The 14,872-nt window shown below is 46.0% G+C and overlaps 1 protein-coding gene and 1 long non-coding RNA gene across 4 annotated transcripts in view; one reads left to right on the top strand and one right to left on the bottom strand.

The window, feature by feature from the left end:
• The window catches only part of LOC310832559 (merlin-like), a 28,063-nt gene that overhangs the window by 4,324 nt on the left and 8,867 nt on the right, over positions 1 to 14,872 (bottom strand). For 2 of the 3 annotated variants that reach the window (XM_083714539.1, XM_083714541.1), the window contains exons 6-16: positions 13,110 to 13,178; positions 12,217 to 12,299; positions 11,724 to 11,799; positions 9,577 to 9,714; positions 7,149 to 7,223; positions 5,410 to 5,523; positions 4,771 to 4,893; positions 4,222 to 4,439; positions 3,450 to 3,555; positions 2,022 to 2,149; positions 430 to 589 (exon numbers count right to left, since the gene is read on the bottom strand). In XM_083714539.1, the coding sequence (XP_083570665.1) occupies positions 430 to 589; positions 2,022 to 2,149; positions 3,450 to 3,555; positions 4,222 to 4,439; positions 4,771 to 4,893; positions 5,410 to 5,523; positions 7,149 to 7,223; positions 9,577 to 9,714; positions 11,724 to 11,799; positions 12,217 to 12,299; positions 13,110 to 13,178 (1,290 nt within the window). The remainder of the gene's footprint in view (positions 1 to 429; positions 590 to 2,021; positions 2,150 to 3,449; positions 3,556 to 4,221; positions 4,440 to 4,770; positions 4,894 to 5,409; positions 5,524 to 7,148; positions 7,224 to 9,576; positions 9,715 to 11,723; positions 11,800 to 12,216; positions 12,300 to 13,109; positions 13,179 to 14,872) is intronic. The other variant, XM_083714540.1, reaches the window with a different exon arrangement.
• On the top strand, positions 7,078 to 12,526 carry LOC310832783. The gene is made up of 2 exons (XR_014558437.1): positions 7,078 to 7,258; positions 11,915 to 12,526. It is a non-coding gene; the product is annotated as an uncharacterized lncRNA (long non-coding RNA).

The raw sequence follows: 14,872 nt of genomic DNA, 5'->3' as shown, positions 1-14,872 counted from the left end.
AGTGATTGTGATCCCCCGATGGCCCCCCCATTCCAAAAATATATTTAAAAAGCTCAACAACTTTGGGTCATCATCCCCTAAAAAAAAGATCAGCAACTTTGACAGGTAGATCACCGCCAGTTATTTTATAGTGGGAGTAGATCGTAGTCTCTTGAAAGTTGGACACCCCTGCTTTATAAGATGCACAAAGTAGACTCTAGTCCACAAGACACAATTTGTTAAGGTGCCGCAAGACTCTTCTTGATTTTGCTGCAACAGGCTACCCCTCTGGAAATTAAGGATGCCTGAGCTGTTTCTGTTTTGCCCGGCATCCTGCTCGCTGCAGGCAGCTCACCACCATCACCACTGGTGACTGCCAAGCACCAGGCCCAAGAGACCTCTTATACATTAGAGAAATCTGGGAAATAAAACGCTTGGCTGCAGTCCAACCTTGCACATCTTCCCCGAGGAACGGCCCAGCGACCCAAGGACTTCGCTCCAGTGCGAGAGGAAGCCTGCGTGTCTCTCTTCGACTTTCAGGGCGTGGATTTCGGACTTGAGTTCTTTCAGCCGATCCTCAAACTTCCTGCTCTTATCCAGGTAATCTAATCTGGGTGGTGGTGGAGGGGAATAGAAAAACACAAAAAGTTTAGGACTGCCTGCATCTGTCTGTTTGGTTGACAATATTTGGTAAGTAAAAGGGGAGGACAAAAGTCTGGAGAAAGTGCACTCCCACTCTTAAAATCATAAAGTTGGAAGGGACCCGAATGGTAATCTAGTCCAACCCCTGCAATTAATACTAATTGTTGTATCTCGGCTCCCAAACGCCTTGGGAGTCTAACATTCCGGCTCCCAAACAATCGAAAACCAGACTTGAGTGTTATGGAAGCCGAACGTTCAACAGGGCTTCCGCAGCTTCTGATTGGCTGCAGGAGCTTACTGCAGCCAATCAGAAGCTGCTCTTTGGAAGCTGAACATTTCGGAAGTCAAATGGACTTCCGGAATAGATTCTAATAAAATAAAGGGCAGTCAGTGAAGCTGAATGTCAGAAGCTTCAGGGCAAACAAAAGAACTCCTTGACAAAGAGCATTGTGAAACTAGGGGATTCTCTGCCGCAAGATGTAGTGACAGCCACCAACTCTGACAGCTTCAAACAGGTGGGTAGACAAGTTCATGGAGGGGATACTGCTATCCAAGGCAACTAGACACAATGGCTGTGTTCTCCCGCCCCTGTTGGAGGCAGTATGCCTTCGAGTACCAGTTGCTGGAAATCACAAGTGGGGAGAGTGCTGCTGTTGCATTCAGCTGATGCTCACAAGCTTTCCTTTGGGACCCCTTTGGCCTGGTTGAGCTGATGCAGAGTGCTTCTGCTTCTGGTGGCAGCATCTTGATTGGGAGCTCACAAAACCTCGCCAGCTGCCCTTGAAGCTGACCCAGAAACTCCAGCAGGTGCAGAATGCCACGGCGAGGCTCCTTATGGGGTCCTTGCTGCAGGATCACATTCATCCAGTGCTTTACCAACTGCACTGGCTCCCGGTGGAGTACTGGTGCTGGTTTTGACCTTTAAAGCTCTATGCGGCCTAGGACCCACGTACCTACGGGACCACCTCTCCTGGGATGCCCCGCAGAGGACCTTAATGACAACATTTTGGAGGTCCCAAGCCACAAGGTGGTTAGGTTGGTCTCAACTAGGGCCAGGGCCTTTTCGGTACTGGTCCCAACTTGGTGGAATGCTCTGTCACAAGAGACTAGGGCCCTGCGGGACTTGACATCTTTCCGCAGGGCCTGCAAGACAGAGCTGTTCCGCCTGGCCTTTGGTTTGGACTCAGTCTGACCCTTATGTTTCCCTCCCCTTATGGTTTTGACTTTTAAAATGAGGCTGCATTTTAAATTGCATTTTAACCTGTATTTTAATTTTTTTTCTTATTATGTTTTTACTGAAATGTTATTCGTGTTAGCCACCCTGAGCCTGGCTCTGGCCGGGGAGGGCAGGGTATAAGTAAAATTTATTATTATTTATTATAATTATTTTCAGTTCCTACCTCTCTCGCTCTATCTCCAAGGAAAGCCTCTTCAAGTCAATGTCCCTTAAATCCAGTTTTATGGATACTTTGTCAGGGCAGGCATCCCTGGCATCAGCGGAGGAGGGCTGGGTGCCCTTGGCAGCATTCTGGTGACAAAACAGAGAGGAAGGGTTTGAAACATCATCTGAAACCCAGAAGGCTTTTAGACAGAACAGTTGTTAAGGGGACAGTAGGGGTTATGGCATTCGACTAGGACCTGGGAGACCAAGGCTCAGATCCCCACTGAGCCATGAAGTTCACTGGGTGACCTTGGTCCAGTCACAGTCTCTCAGCCTAACCTACCTCACAGGGTTGTGGTGGGGATTAAATGAGGAGGAGGTAGAACCATGGACCCCACCTTGAGCTCCTTTGCAAAAAAGTTTTGATATAAATGCAATAAATAAAAATACACCGAGTGGGCACAGAACATCTTCTAGGAAAGACAGTCTTGGGTGATGGAAATTCTGATTCAGACTCATAATGCCCCATCTGTGGCACTTGTGCCTGGAACCTGGTGCCAAGTCCAGGGACAGGCTCCAGTTCTGGCCTGCAAAGGGGCCTTAAGACCCGCTGGATGGACAGAGACTGGCTTAGGAACATACAAGGCACCTCAGCCACTTTGATCTGCAGGACTGGCCTTTTGCCTGCTGTCCGAACAAGTTAACTTCTTGCACATACATTGGCTATAAACACTGATAAGAGGGAGCAGCCAGGTTGGCTCGTTTCATAAAAATTGCTTAGAGGGCTACCTGCATATTTTGCTAATATGGCTACAGAATTACTTTTTAAAAATGAGAACACTGAGATTTTGACATGGATGCTAGCTGCAGCTAGTATTTCAATAGCCCAGCAAGGAAAGACGTTGAAAAAAAATCTGCATTTTTCTGTGTAGTATAAGAACTTGTGGCTATTGTGGAAAGAACTGCACATAAACTGCATGTTTCCAGGGGGAGGATGGAGGATCCAGAATGCTTTTATGTCATCTGGTGGGATTGTATTTCCTCTGCTTCGGACTTAGATGATGATGATGATGATGATGATGATGATGATGATGATGATTTACTAGTGGCTTCCAGCAAAATATAAAAACTCAATAAAACATCAAACATTAAAAACTTCCCTATATAGGGCTGGCTTCAAATGTCTTCACCAGCTCAGGAAATATGGATGTCTCAATTTAGATAGTGCACAGCCATTTCTTTCTCTTATTATTTATTGCTTGTTTGCTTTGTATATGGTATGATGCAATACCCTGCACCCAAACTTTTGCATTGTTAATAATGGTAATAAAGGAAATGTTAAAAAAAAAAAAAACGCAAAATCTTGGGAACCTGCCCAGGGGGGCAATAAAAGCCATTGCAGGCCCCTTAGCAAACCCCACACTTCCCTACCAAGAGAGAGACTTACAGAAGGAGGATTGAGCTTGCCAACATCCTGGAGTTTCTGCCTGGCTTTTTCCTCTGCATTTCTGGCTTCCTGCAGGTCCTGTTTCAGATGTTCAGCTTCCTGAGCTCTGCCGACCAAGAACCACCACCATCAGTGCTCAAGCAACCCCATAATGCTAAACTGATGCACTGGAAATTGCCACGGGCCTTAACTAATTTTCAATGCTTTTATTGATAAATATTCATAATTCTGTCAGCTGCCTAAGCGGTGCAGAATTTGTATGAAATAACAATAATATCAAAATACAGATTTTATCACTAAGTTATTTAAGTACATATTTTATCTGAATGTATGCCTTTCTAGATGTATTTTATTGAAAAACATGTGTTTTTAATGCATTTTGGTACATTTCCTGGAGCCAGGAAGAGAGTTGCAAAATTCGGAGAAGTGCAAAATCCAAAGGCTAATGACATTCCAATCCATGTATTAGTCTGGGAGGTGAGAATTAGCACTATTCGTTTTAAAAAAGCAGGCTGGGTCAGCTGAATTAATCCTGAGAAAGACATCGAGCTGAAAGAGGAAGTGGGAAAGAGTGCCACTCCTCCAACTTCCTCCTTCCTCTCTCTGTACTTTTCAAGGGGCCATCACAAACAAACCTGATCAAATCTGAAAGAAGGACTCAAGGAAATGCCCTCCAAAGACAGAAAAACGTGTTGGAGGCCATTCTAAGCAGCGTCCAGCCAGCCCCAGAAGCCCCAAAGCCCACTGAGCATCCCACCCCAGGCCTCATCACCTTCGGTCCGATTCTTTCACCAGCTTCATGGCAATCAGTTCTGCCTCCCGCATTTTGTGCTCCATCAGAAGCTTCTCTTCCTTGGTTTTCAAGGCGGCCATCTCCAAGCGATGACGCTCCTGTTCAGCCTCGGCGGCATTCTGGGCCAGGAGCTTGGCCTCCTCCTCAGCGATCTGGGCCTTCTCAGCCAACAGCTCTGCCGCTGCCTCCGAACGGCGCTGAAGAGGGATTTTGAATTGAAAAGATAAAATGAACTCAGTAATGACAAGAGATCTGGGCATTCAGGAGTCGCACTGGGACTGAAGATGCCTGAACCCACTAAGCGCCCATAGCTGCTCCTCTGCCTATTGGGCAATCGGCATGGCGATTGGGGGAATCAGTGGTGGCAGACAGTGGACAATGATACCTGCTCACCCCCCCAAAAAAGGTCAATAGCTCATGGCAATCGCCCGAAAAAAGCTCAACAACTTACGTTGAGCCACCAATTGTCCAGATTTTTACTTCTCGAAATATGGCAACCCTAGGCCCCATTGCCATGGCAATGCTCACCAAAGCCTCATTGGCTTGCCGGGCCTTGTCTTCCACCTCAAAAAGGCGCCGCTCCAACTCCTCCTTCGCCCGCTCAGCCTCCTCCCGCAGCTGCTTCTCCCTGGCCAGGCGCTGGTGCTCCATCTGGGGAAATAGGCAAGGCTGGCCATGAGCAGAGCCGCTTCGCAGGAACACTGTGCAGCCCCCTGAGCCAACAGCTACAAGGCCCATCTTAATCTTGCCTCTCCCCTACCAAACACTACATTGTTTATTCATTTATATACCGTCTGTATGCCAGAATGGATTCCATGCTATGAACTGTAATATATCATGAAAGCCTCCTTGCAAATAAGTCCACAAAAGGTGGTTGCCATATTTGACTTCTTTCAGTTTTTCTGTTCCAGTATTCTTCCAACCAAGATGCCCCACGTGGTTCCCACCTGCTCATTCTACCCTCCCAACCACCCTGTGAGGTAGGCAAAACAGAGAGAGAGAGAGAGAGAGAGAGAGAGAGAGAGAGAGAGAGAAGGGGTGGGTGAAGGGTGTGACCTTCTCATGGTCAACCAATGAGATTTCCAGCCCAGGAAAGATCTCCACAAAGAGGCAGTGGGTAGAAGCTTTGTGACAACGTTTGAAGCAGATGTTCCCCCCAAAGCTCACCTTCTTCCTTGCTTTCTCCTCCCGAGCTTGTGCTTTCATTTGCTGGATCTCAATGGGGTCCACTCGCCTCCTCCTCATAAACAAGTCGTGGTTTCCGATGAACAGCTGCATGATCTGTGGGAAAGGAAGGCAAGTATAACCCTCGCTGGATCCGACCTCAGCCAGCATCCTGATTTTCACAATGGCCAGCTGGAGATACATCTGGGAAGCTCACAAGCAGGGTGCAAATGCAACTGACTCCCCCCCTCCATGTTGTGATCCCTGAACCACACCCCACAGGCTGCCCCATTCAGTGAGCGAACCTTAGCACCCCCTATTCTGGTCTGAAGAGGTTGCCTACCTGCCTTCCTCAGTCAGAGGATGAGTCTCCACTAACCATCCCTTCCACATCATGAAAGCCAGGGCTTCCTTGCAGACAAGGGCCCTTCAAGACAGCATAGCCAGCTCCTCCGAGGAAGTGTTGTTCTGGTTACAGGACAGGCTTTCCCAGCTTGCTCCAGGCTCCAGGTGGCCTCAACACTCTGCTGAGACAATGTCTCCCAAGCGCTCGGCTCGCAAGGCCCGCTGGGAGCTGGCTGTGGTCCTGACTTTACCCAGCTCAGCAAGCCCAGAAGAATATAACGTAAAAGCATCAGAAGGGCCCATCTACTCCAGCATCCTGTTCTCACAGGGACCAATCAGATGCCTATTGTGGGAAGCCTAGAAGCAGGATTTGAGCACAAGAGCATTCTTCCCTCCTGTGGTTTCCAACAACTGGTATTCAGAAGCATGGCTGCCTCTGACTGTAGAGCCAGGACACAACTATCATGGCTAGTAGCCATCAATAGACCTCTCCTCCCTGAATTTGTCTAATCTTTTAAAGCCGTCTAGGCTGGTGGCCATCATTGCCTCCTGTGGGAGGGAGTTCCACAGTTTAACTATGCACTGCGTGAAGAAGAAACAGGTTTGACAGCTTTTGCTTCTCCTGTGAGACCCAACCCTAATGGCACACAATACCCTGTTGGTGGTTCTACAGCCCCACCATTCAGAGGTGCTTGGAAGCTCAGTTGAGCTAAACTAGGGTTGCCATACATTCGTAATTTCCTGGGCATAGCTGGGATTCGGTCATCGGAAACAGTGTCTGGGTGAAAAACTTTTGTGCCCATATTTTCACTTTTTGAAATATGGCAACCCTAACTAGAGATCCATCTAATTCCGCATTTATTGGGTTTCCAACAGCCATCATCCTGATGCCTCAGGGAAGTGCACAGGCCGGGCTCAAAGGTGATGGCCATCTCATTAGACCTCACCATGCATGTAGTTCTTATTGCCCTAAGCCGTGGTTCCCAACGTAGGGCACACGCCCCACAGGGGGGCAATTTGATTTTTAAGGGGGAGTGCAATTCAAGAATGAGTTATTAACAGTAAATGGCCTTTCAGGCTCCCTCCACATGAATAAGAGTTCACATTTTGAATAATAAAATTATATGTCAATGGGGGGGAGTGTCAGGATTTTAAAGATGCTTAGCTAGGGCATGGCCAAAAAAAGGTTGCGAACCACTGGACTAAAGGATCCTGATGAGACAGCGAGACAGAGGCATATGTGACCACATGCTTACAGGCCAGTTCTAAGCTCACGACTCCCCTGATGAGCCTGAATTTATCTCTGTCCCTCCCACCCTTCCATAGGCACTAAGAGACCAACTTCCTTCCTACAGAGGGAACCATCCTGAAGGAGACAGCCAAAAGGAAACCCTCACCTGTTTGTTGACTTTTGGCTGTGAGGAGAAGAACTTAAAGACTTCGGCCTTCTTGTCAATGGGCTTAATTGTGAGCTAGAGAGAGAGAGCGAGAGCAAAAGGATATACAGGTGATCTTCATCACTTCATTCACATGCAAAGCCTTTATGTGGCTGAAGCACTGCTTTCCCATAATTAGATGCAAGTGGAATAATAAAAAAGAGGGTCCACACAGCATTTACCATAGTGCTAGACCAGCGATTCCCAGAGTGGGTGGTACTGCCCCCTGGCGGCTCAGTGGGGTTACCTGGGGGCACTAAGAGACAGGGGGGGGCTGAAGAGGAGCCCCTCTGAACACGTTGATCGCTTATTTATGATTCACCAGAACGAAACACTTCCCTCGCTTCGTATATAAAGTTTTACTTTTCTTACTGCTTTCCAAGCTATTTCCATTGGTCACATTCGTTTATACTGATGATGCTGAGTTTTCACAAGCCACAAGATTGATAATAATAGCTACTGGTTTTCTTAATTTTTTTGTTGCCATGCGTCTGTGGTAGGTGAAGGTTTGCACATGTTTGGTGAGTAGTTATATATAAATATGTTATGCTATAAAATTCCTTCACCCTTACGTCTTTGTTAGTCATGTGATAAGAATTTACTTCTACACCACCAATTCGTTACACAGGTGAGGGAACACCTTTTAAATAAAACATGAGACCAAGAGACTAACAATAATCTCAGCATCCTGTAGGGCAGGCATAGGGAAATTCAGCCCTCCAGATGTTTTGGGACTACAACTCCCATCATCCCTGACCACTGGTCCTGTTAGCTAGGGATGATGGGAGTTGTAGTCCCAAAACATCTGGAGGGCCAAGTTTGCCTATGCCTGCTGTAGGGACCTGGTTTATTAAAACTATTGCAAAAATATCCCTAAAACCAGTGCATCCCCCTAAACATTTTGTTAATCTTTGTACTTTTGTCCATTTACTGTATTTATTTTCCCCGATTTGAACTATAAAATGGTGATTTTTCTTGAGTCAAAACGAGAGTACCCCTAAACGGTATTTTTAGAAAAAAGCACTGCCTAAAACTATAGGCCAGCCCTGCTAACCAGCTGCTCAGCAGAACTTCTAGATAGAAAAACTGCCATGAGGCACATTAGAAGAAAACTTATATACATAGCACACAAAGTGTTATAAACTTTAAAACATTGTTCTCCCTACATTAGGAAAGGTTGCAGGTCATGGGATGTAAAACACGTATAGCTCCATACTGATATATGCTCCCCCACAATTACTCTGGGGTGCCCCAAAGCATCTGCTCTCAGCTTTCGCACTTTAACCTCTGTTACCTTGACAGCCATGCCTTCAGTAGGAGCTATTGACACTTCAATCTCCTGTCTTACTTCCCTGTTCCCAAAACATGTCAAAGAGCTTCAAGGAGAGATCAACAACTCAGTGCTAACTCAAAACAGGCATAGCCAAACCTCCTGAGTGACCATTTCATTTGTGCCTCTCTGTGGTCAAATAAGGAGAGGTGGAATGCAGCATATGAGAGCCGCAAAATGCACACAAAAATCAAGCCTAATGCATTCTACCTAAAAGGTTAAATGCAATTAATATTGCGAGAGTTAGAACAAAATCTTTATCTATATCCAATATTCAATTGAATAACACAATTTTTACATCAGTCAGAAAGCATAAAAATATTTTTTCATGTTATATATTATTTGCTGAATTTTATTGTGTTATTATCTTCCTTAGTGGGTCATGCAAACCACTTTTTGGAATGATGCTTTTCCATTGGATAGGGTAGGGGGCTCTGAGAATGAGTTTATGGAACCAAGGGGACAGTGGCCAAAAAAAGTTGGGAAACACTGCTCTAGACTATCCTGAAGTGCATATCCCCATAGCTGAGATCCTTCTATCAGTTGCCATACCTTCTCAGCTGTCGGTTAAGTTCTTGTGGAAAAGTGGAAAATTAAATGAATTTCATAGACATAAGTGGAGCCAGAACATAAAGGCAAAACCCAACCTTCTCCAGTTCTGCCACCCCTTAATAAAACACCCACCTACCTACCTACCTACCTAAGGGACACGGGTGACACTGGGTTAAACCACAGAGCCTAGGACTTGCTGATTCAAAGGTCGGCGGTTCGAATCCCCGCGACGGGGTGAGCTCCCATTGCTCGGTCCCTGCTCCTGCCAACCTAGCAGTTCGAAAGCACGTCAAAGTGCAAGTAAATAAATAAGTACCGCTCCGGTGGGAAGGTAAACGGCGTTTCCGTGCGCTGCTCTGGTTCGCCAGAAGCAGCTTAGTCATGTTGGCCACATGACCCAGAAGCTGTATGCCGGCTCCCTCGGCCAGTAAAGCGAGATGAGTGCTGCAACCCCAGAGTCGGTCACGACTGAACCTAATGGTCAGGGGTCCCTTTACCTTTACCTACCTCTTTCTCGCTGTAGGAAATGTTCCTGATGCTGCTCCATTCAAAAGATTTGTTTGGAGAGAAGCGGTTGTTGATGCTGTAGACATGGATCCCTTTGGCATCGACGCCAAGCAGAAAGTCTGTACAATTCTTCTTTTGCTGCAGGAACAGATGTTGGAGGCAAATGTCCAGAGTGAAGAAAAAAATCTCTTTAGCCAAGGCTTGACTGATTCTCAGGCATCAATTCTCAGACACAGCCTGAGAATGGGCCAGGCAGGAGGCTGAAAGTTGGCTGCTGGAGCCTGAACCCAGATAGCAAACTAAGTGAGGCACTACACACAAAATTAGCAATCACACAAGTGGCTTCTTCAAATAAATTGCTGGGGATTCCATCCAGATTAGGGCTGGGCCATGGGAGTGAATCAGGAGCCTAGAAGTGGGAGTCAGAACTGAAGAAGCATCTAGATCAGAGCAGATCACAGGGAAACCAAGATTCAGTACAAAAGAGCACGATGGAACACAAGTCACAGCAGAGATCAGGTAGACCTGGCGGTTCAAGCAAGGCTCAGTGGCAAAGCCAATCCCTTACAAGCTCCTTCCTACCCAATGGGAGCCAAAGGTCAGCCTAGGTGGAGTCATTCTGGAAGTATTTGGGACTTTTTAAGTTTAGGGAAAAGGCAAATAAGAGGTGTCATGACAAAATATCTATGCATGGTATGGAGAGAGTGTACACAGAGAATATTTTCTCCCTCTCATAACATTAGAATTTGGGAACATCCAGCAAAGAAGAAGAAGAAGAAGTTTGGATTTGATATCCCACTTTATCACTACCCTAAGGAGTCTCAAAGCAGCTAACAATCTCCTTTTCCCTTCCTCCCCCACAACAAACACTCTTTGAGGTGAGTGAGGCTGAGAGATTTCAGAGAAGTGTGACTAGCCCAAGGTCACCCAGCAGCTGCATGTGGAGGAGCGGGGAAGCGAACCCGGTTCACCAGATTACGAGTCCACCACTCTTAACCACTACACCACACTGGCTCCCATCAAAGCTGAATGTTGGAAGATTCAGGGCAGATAAAAAGAAGGGCTTCTTCATGCAGTGCAAAGTTAAACTATGGAACTCCCTCCCACAGGAGGCAGTGGTGGCTGCCAACTTGGATGACTTGAAAAGACGACTGGCCAAATTCAAAGAGGACAGGGCTCTCGATGGCTGTTAGCCATGATGGCTCTGCCTCCACAGTTGGAGGAAGCAATGCTTCTGAATACCACTTGCCGGAAACTACACGGGGAGGGGAGTGCTCTTGTGCTTTTAATCTGCTTGCTGGTTCCCATTAAGGCATCTGGAGAGTCCCTGTCAGAACAGGATGCTAGACTAGGTCAGCCATTGGCCTGTCCCAGCAGGTCTTCTCCCCTAAGAAGCTGCAGTTGTGCAGCTAGCCACATGGGGCATTGGTTTCCAGCAGGAGACACTCCAATGCTTTGCCCCCTTGCTGCAATCCAGATCTGGATGGACCCACGCAGGCCTGCTAATTGCGTTTCCAGTGGGAGCCTTCCCCTGCCCCCACGCAAAAAAATGCACAAAACAGTCACAGGAAGCTTGATCTGGATTGGCACCACAGCAGAAGGCCAAGGGTGAAAGCACCCCTATTTCTCCCACTCTAGGGCCCTGATCCAATTTGGAGGAGAGGGATCATACTGGCAATTTACTCTATACACTTCCTAACTGTCTGATGGTCCTAGATAAGATAAACTTTATTCGCAATCAAATGGCCAAGATTATCGTTCAGATAGTGGCCCTTAATCTCACTGCACCCTCGATAAACCTAGCAACCTTTGCTGTTGTCTGATCATTTTGATCTGATAAAAGAAAGCACAATGTGGCCTCAGATGGGCGGCCTGGGATGGTAAGTAAGAGTGGGGTAATGATCTCATTCCTCAGATCTTTATAAAGGGGTCCTAGCTGCACCCTGAGATACAGAGGAGATGGGGTTAAGCCTCTCCCAGCTCAAATCCACTCAAATCCACTGCTGCTCTGCCCTGACTTTCTCTATAGCAGACTGAGCCACCTTCTCCCCCCAGCTCCCCACACCCTGCTGCCAATTTTAAAGGAGTAAACTTCATGCATCCAGAAAAATATAGCTACATTTAAAAACAACAACATAGACACTTACAGCTATAGGAAAATAATTGACCCCATACATCTCCAAGTCTTGTGCAATTTTAAGATAGTTCATCTCAGCTTCATACCTAAGAGAAGAGGACAATATAGAAACATAGAATTTTACAGTCAAAGGGGACCTAAAGAGTCATCCAGCCCAACCCCCTGCAACACGCTAGTGAGCAACATTTAATTATTTTGTAGGATTTCTATTCTGCTTTTCCATTGGCACCAATCAAAACAACTTACAAGCTGCAGCAAGACTATATGAAAAGGCATGTGGAAACCAGCCTGCTGTAAGAAAGGCAAAATTTATCTTCATGGCTCCACCCACTGCTTGTTGTGTTTTCCTGCCCTTGCATTCTAGTACGAAAAAGAAGCACCTAAGAAGCAGCATCACTTCTCAGTTGCTCCAGCAACGTTTGATAGGACAGTGAAGACGCATCAGCTGCTCAGCTGCCTCCTCCTGCCCCATGCTATGGCCTCAGACACAGGTGCCCCAGTACCTGGCTATGCCCCGGTGCCCAGCGTACCAGGCTGTAATCCTCTCTTCCCACATGTCAGGTGTCATCTGATATTGGCGGAGGACCTGGAAAGGAAAAGGAAATGAGTGAAGCTGTTCCCTTCTCCAAATCCCAAAGCTGGTCTTCTCAGGAGCCCCCAAATCCCCATCTTTTTAAAATAACAATAATAATAATAATAATAATAATAATAATAATAATAATAATAATTGTATACCGCCCCATACCAGCAAGTCTCAGGACGGTTCACAGAATAAAATCACAATATAAAAACACAAAAGACATAAAATAAAAACAAGAACCACCCAATAATCCCACCCGAACACATTTTAAAAGGCACTGAATGTCAATCAATCAATCAATCAATCAATCAATCAATCCAATCAAAGGCCTGGTTAAAGATGAGTGTCTTCGTCAGGACTATGAAGGTGATGTACAAGAGGAGTCTCTGCTCTTGATATTTCTCCTGCAGCTGACGCAGTGAGAAAGTCATGTTGGCTATTGACCTCTGAGCTCTAAAGCCACATTGTGACTAGGGACAGACCTTGTCTGCAGTGTACAAAGAGTATAAAACAATAAAATTATAAAAGCAACTATTTAAAAATAATTCTGGCAATAAACTAACAGCGGATCAAAACATAAATCAATATTTTGCGGGTGCTAGAAAGAGTACAGTGAAGGCACTTTCCTGGTGTCAATAGGCAAAGAGTTCCAGCGTGTAGATCAAGTTCTTGTTGCAGCAAGTGGCTATCTCAGAACTGTCCCAGGTCCTGAAATTCCAGTCTGCCCCCCTACCTGCCCAACTCCACCAGCCTACTCTGGCTGCTGCTGTTGGTGGTGGTGGTGGTTGTCTTTTTTCTTTAAAAAAGGCAACTTACTCTCTTTGGTAAAAGCTCCTCTGGAGCCAGGAAGCCCGGCTTGTGCAGGTTTGGGTCGTAGTCACCATACTGTAACGCAAAGAAGAGAAAGAGATCAGGAAAGGTGGTGACCCTTTCACAGAACATGCCATGAAGGAAGTAGCCAGCTAGGAGGAAAAAGCTTGCCAAAAGGGTAACAGAATCCTCAGCAGGAGGAGAGGATGAAGGCAGTTCACGGCAACAAGTGAAATGATATTCATCTTCAATCCCAACACATTCCCCAGCAAGCATATTAAACCCAACAGATATGAACTGGTGCAGCAGGACATCACACTTCCAGTGAACCTTCCCTCAGGCTTTTGGGGTTGGCCACTGTGGGAAAAGGATGCTGGAATAGATGGGTCCCCTTTGGCTTGATCCAGCAGGTTTCTTACAATGTATTAAAAAAATAAAACAAAAGAAAGAAGGTTATACAACACAGTCCCCCACTGCTCCCAAGCCTCCCCACAGCTGTCAGGGGAAAGGGAAGGTCGCAAATATAAGCTACACTTTTTACTGTCTGAATTTGGAAAAACGTGTGGCTTATATTTGGGCCAATATGGTACTTTTTAAAGTGATATATGGCTTCTTAAAGTGGTATTATGCTGCTTTAAATGACTAGTGTAGAGGCCTAAATACACTGACTGAAAAAAAAATACTACATCAAGGTAGAAAATATGTAAATTTAATCTCAGAGAAGCTGAGGTGACCAACGCCCAGTGAAATCACAGTCAGAGAGGAGGCTGCACCAGACTTCCATGTCTTTGGAGCCTGCAGAAATCCTTATCTGCAAAACCAGAAGTGTCTGCAAAAGAACTGCTCTGCCACAAACCAACTAGCTAGAGAGAGTCTCTTGAAAACTCTCCAAAACTACTTTAAGGACAACGATATAACAACCCCCCTCCTGTAGGACACAATGAAAGCCGTCACCAGAGGAGCCTGCATAAAGTAGAGGGCATCCCTTAAAAAACCAACATCAAAAATTGGTAAATTATAACAAGACATTACAACCCTCTCACCACACTACAAACAGGAGCCTAAAAACTCCTTAAGCTCTTCTACAAAAACAACAAACCCATACCAACACAAGAAATACAAGACAAACTAGGAGACTAGTTTGATAACACACAATCAACTACATGCCTTCTTAAACAATCCAGCAGTAAAATCACTAGCCACTAGGCCCTTGACCACCTTCAAAAACCTTCTCCTGACAGCAGAGGGACATGGCAAAGGGATGGTATCCATAATATACAAAATACTGTTCCAAAACCCCACAAACCTCCTTGATGCAATCAAAGAACAATGGGAGCATGACAGAGCCTATGAAATAAACCCCACCCAATGGATTAGAATGTGGTCTAAACCTCCCTTTAAGTCCATATCAGCTAAAAGAAAGGGACTCACTCTGAAACTCACAGGTGGTACTTAACACCACAGAAACTGGCACTGATATGCCCAGGTACCTCACCAAGATGTTGGAGAGGTTGTACCTCCACATGCACATACTTCCACATGTGGTGGGGATGCCCTAAAATCCAACCCTTCTGGATAGCAGTCCTACGAGAGATATGCAAAATAACTAAACAGGTATTAGAGCTCACCCCAGAACTGGCCCTACTGAACATCTTCCAAGATCAGAATCTTGAACACTCAACATTATACAGAGCTTATAACCCACCTACTCTCAGCAGCCAGAAGCCCCAGAGCCAAACACTGGAGAGACCTGTCAGGAGTAAACATGG

This window comes from Podarcis gaigeae (assembly GCF_964106915.1).
Source record: "Podarcis gaigeae genome assembly, chromosome: 15".
NCBI classification, from domain to species: Eukaryota; Metazoa; Chordata; class Lepidosauria; order Squamata; family Lacertidae; genus Podarcis; species Podarcis gaigeae.
The sequence above is the reverse complement of the archived record's forward strand: the minus strand, read 5'-3'. Positions and strand labels throughout refer to the sequence as shown.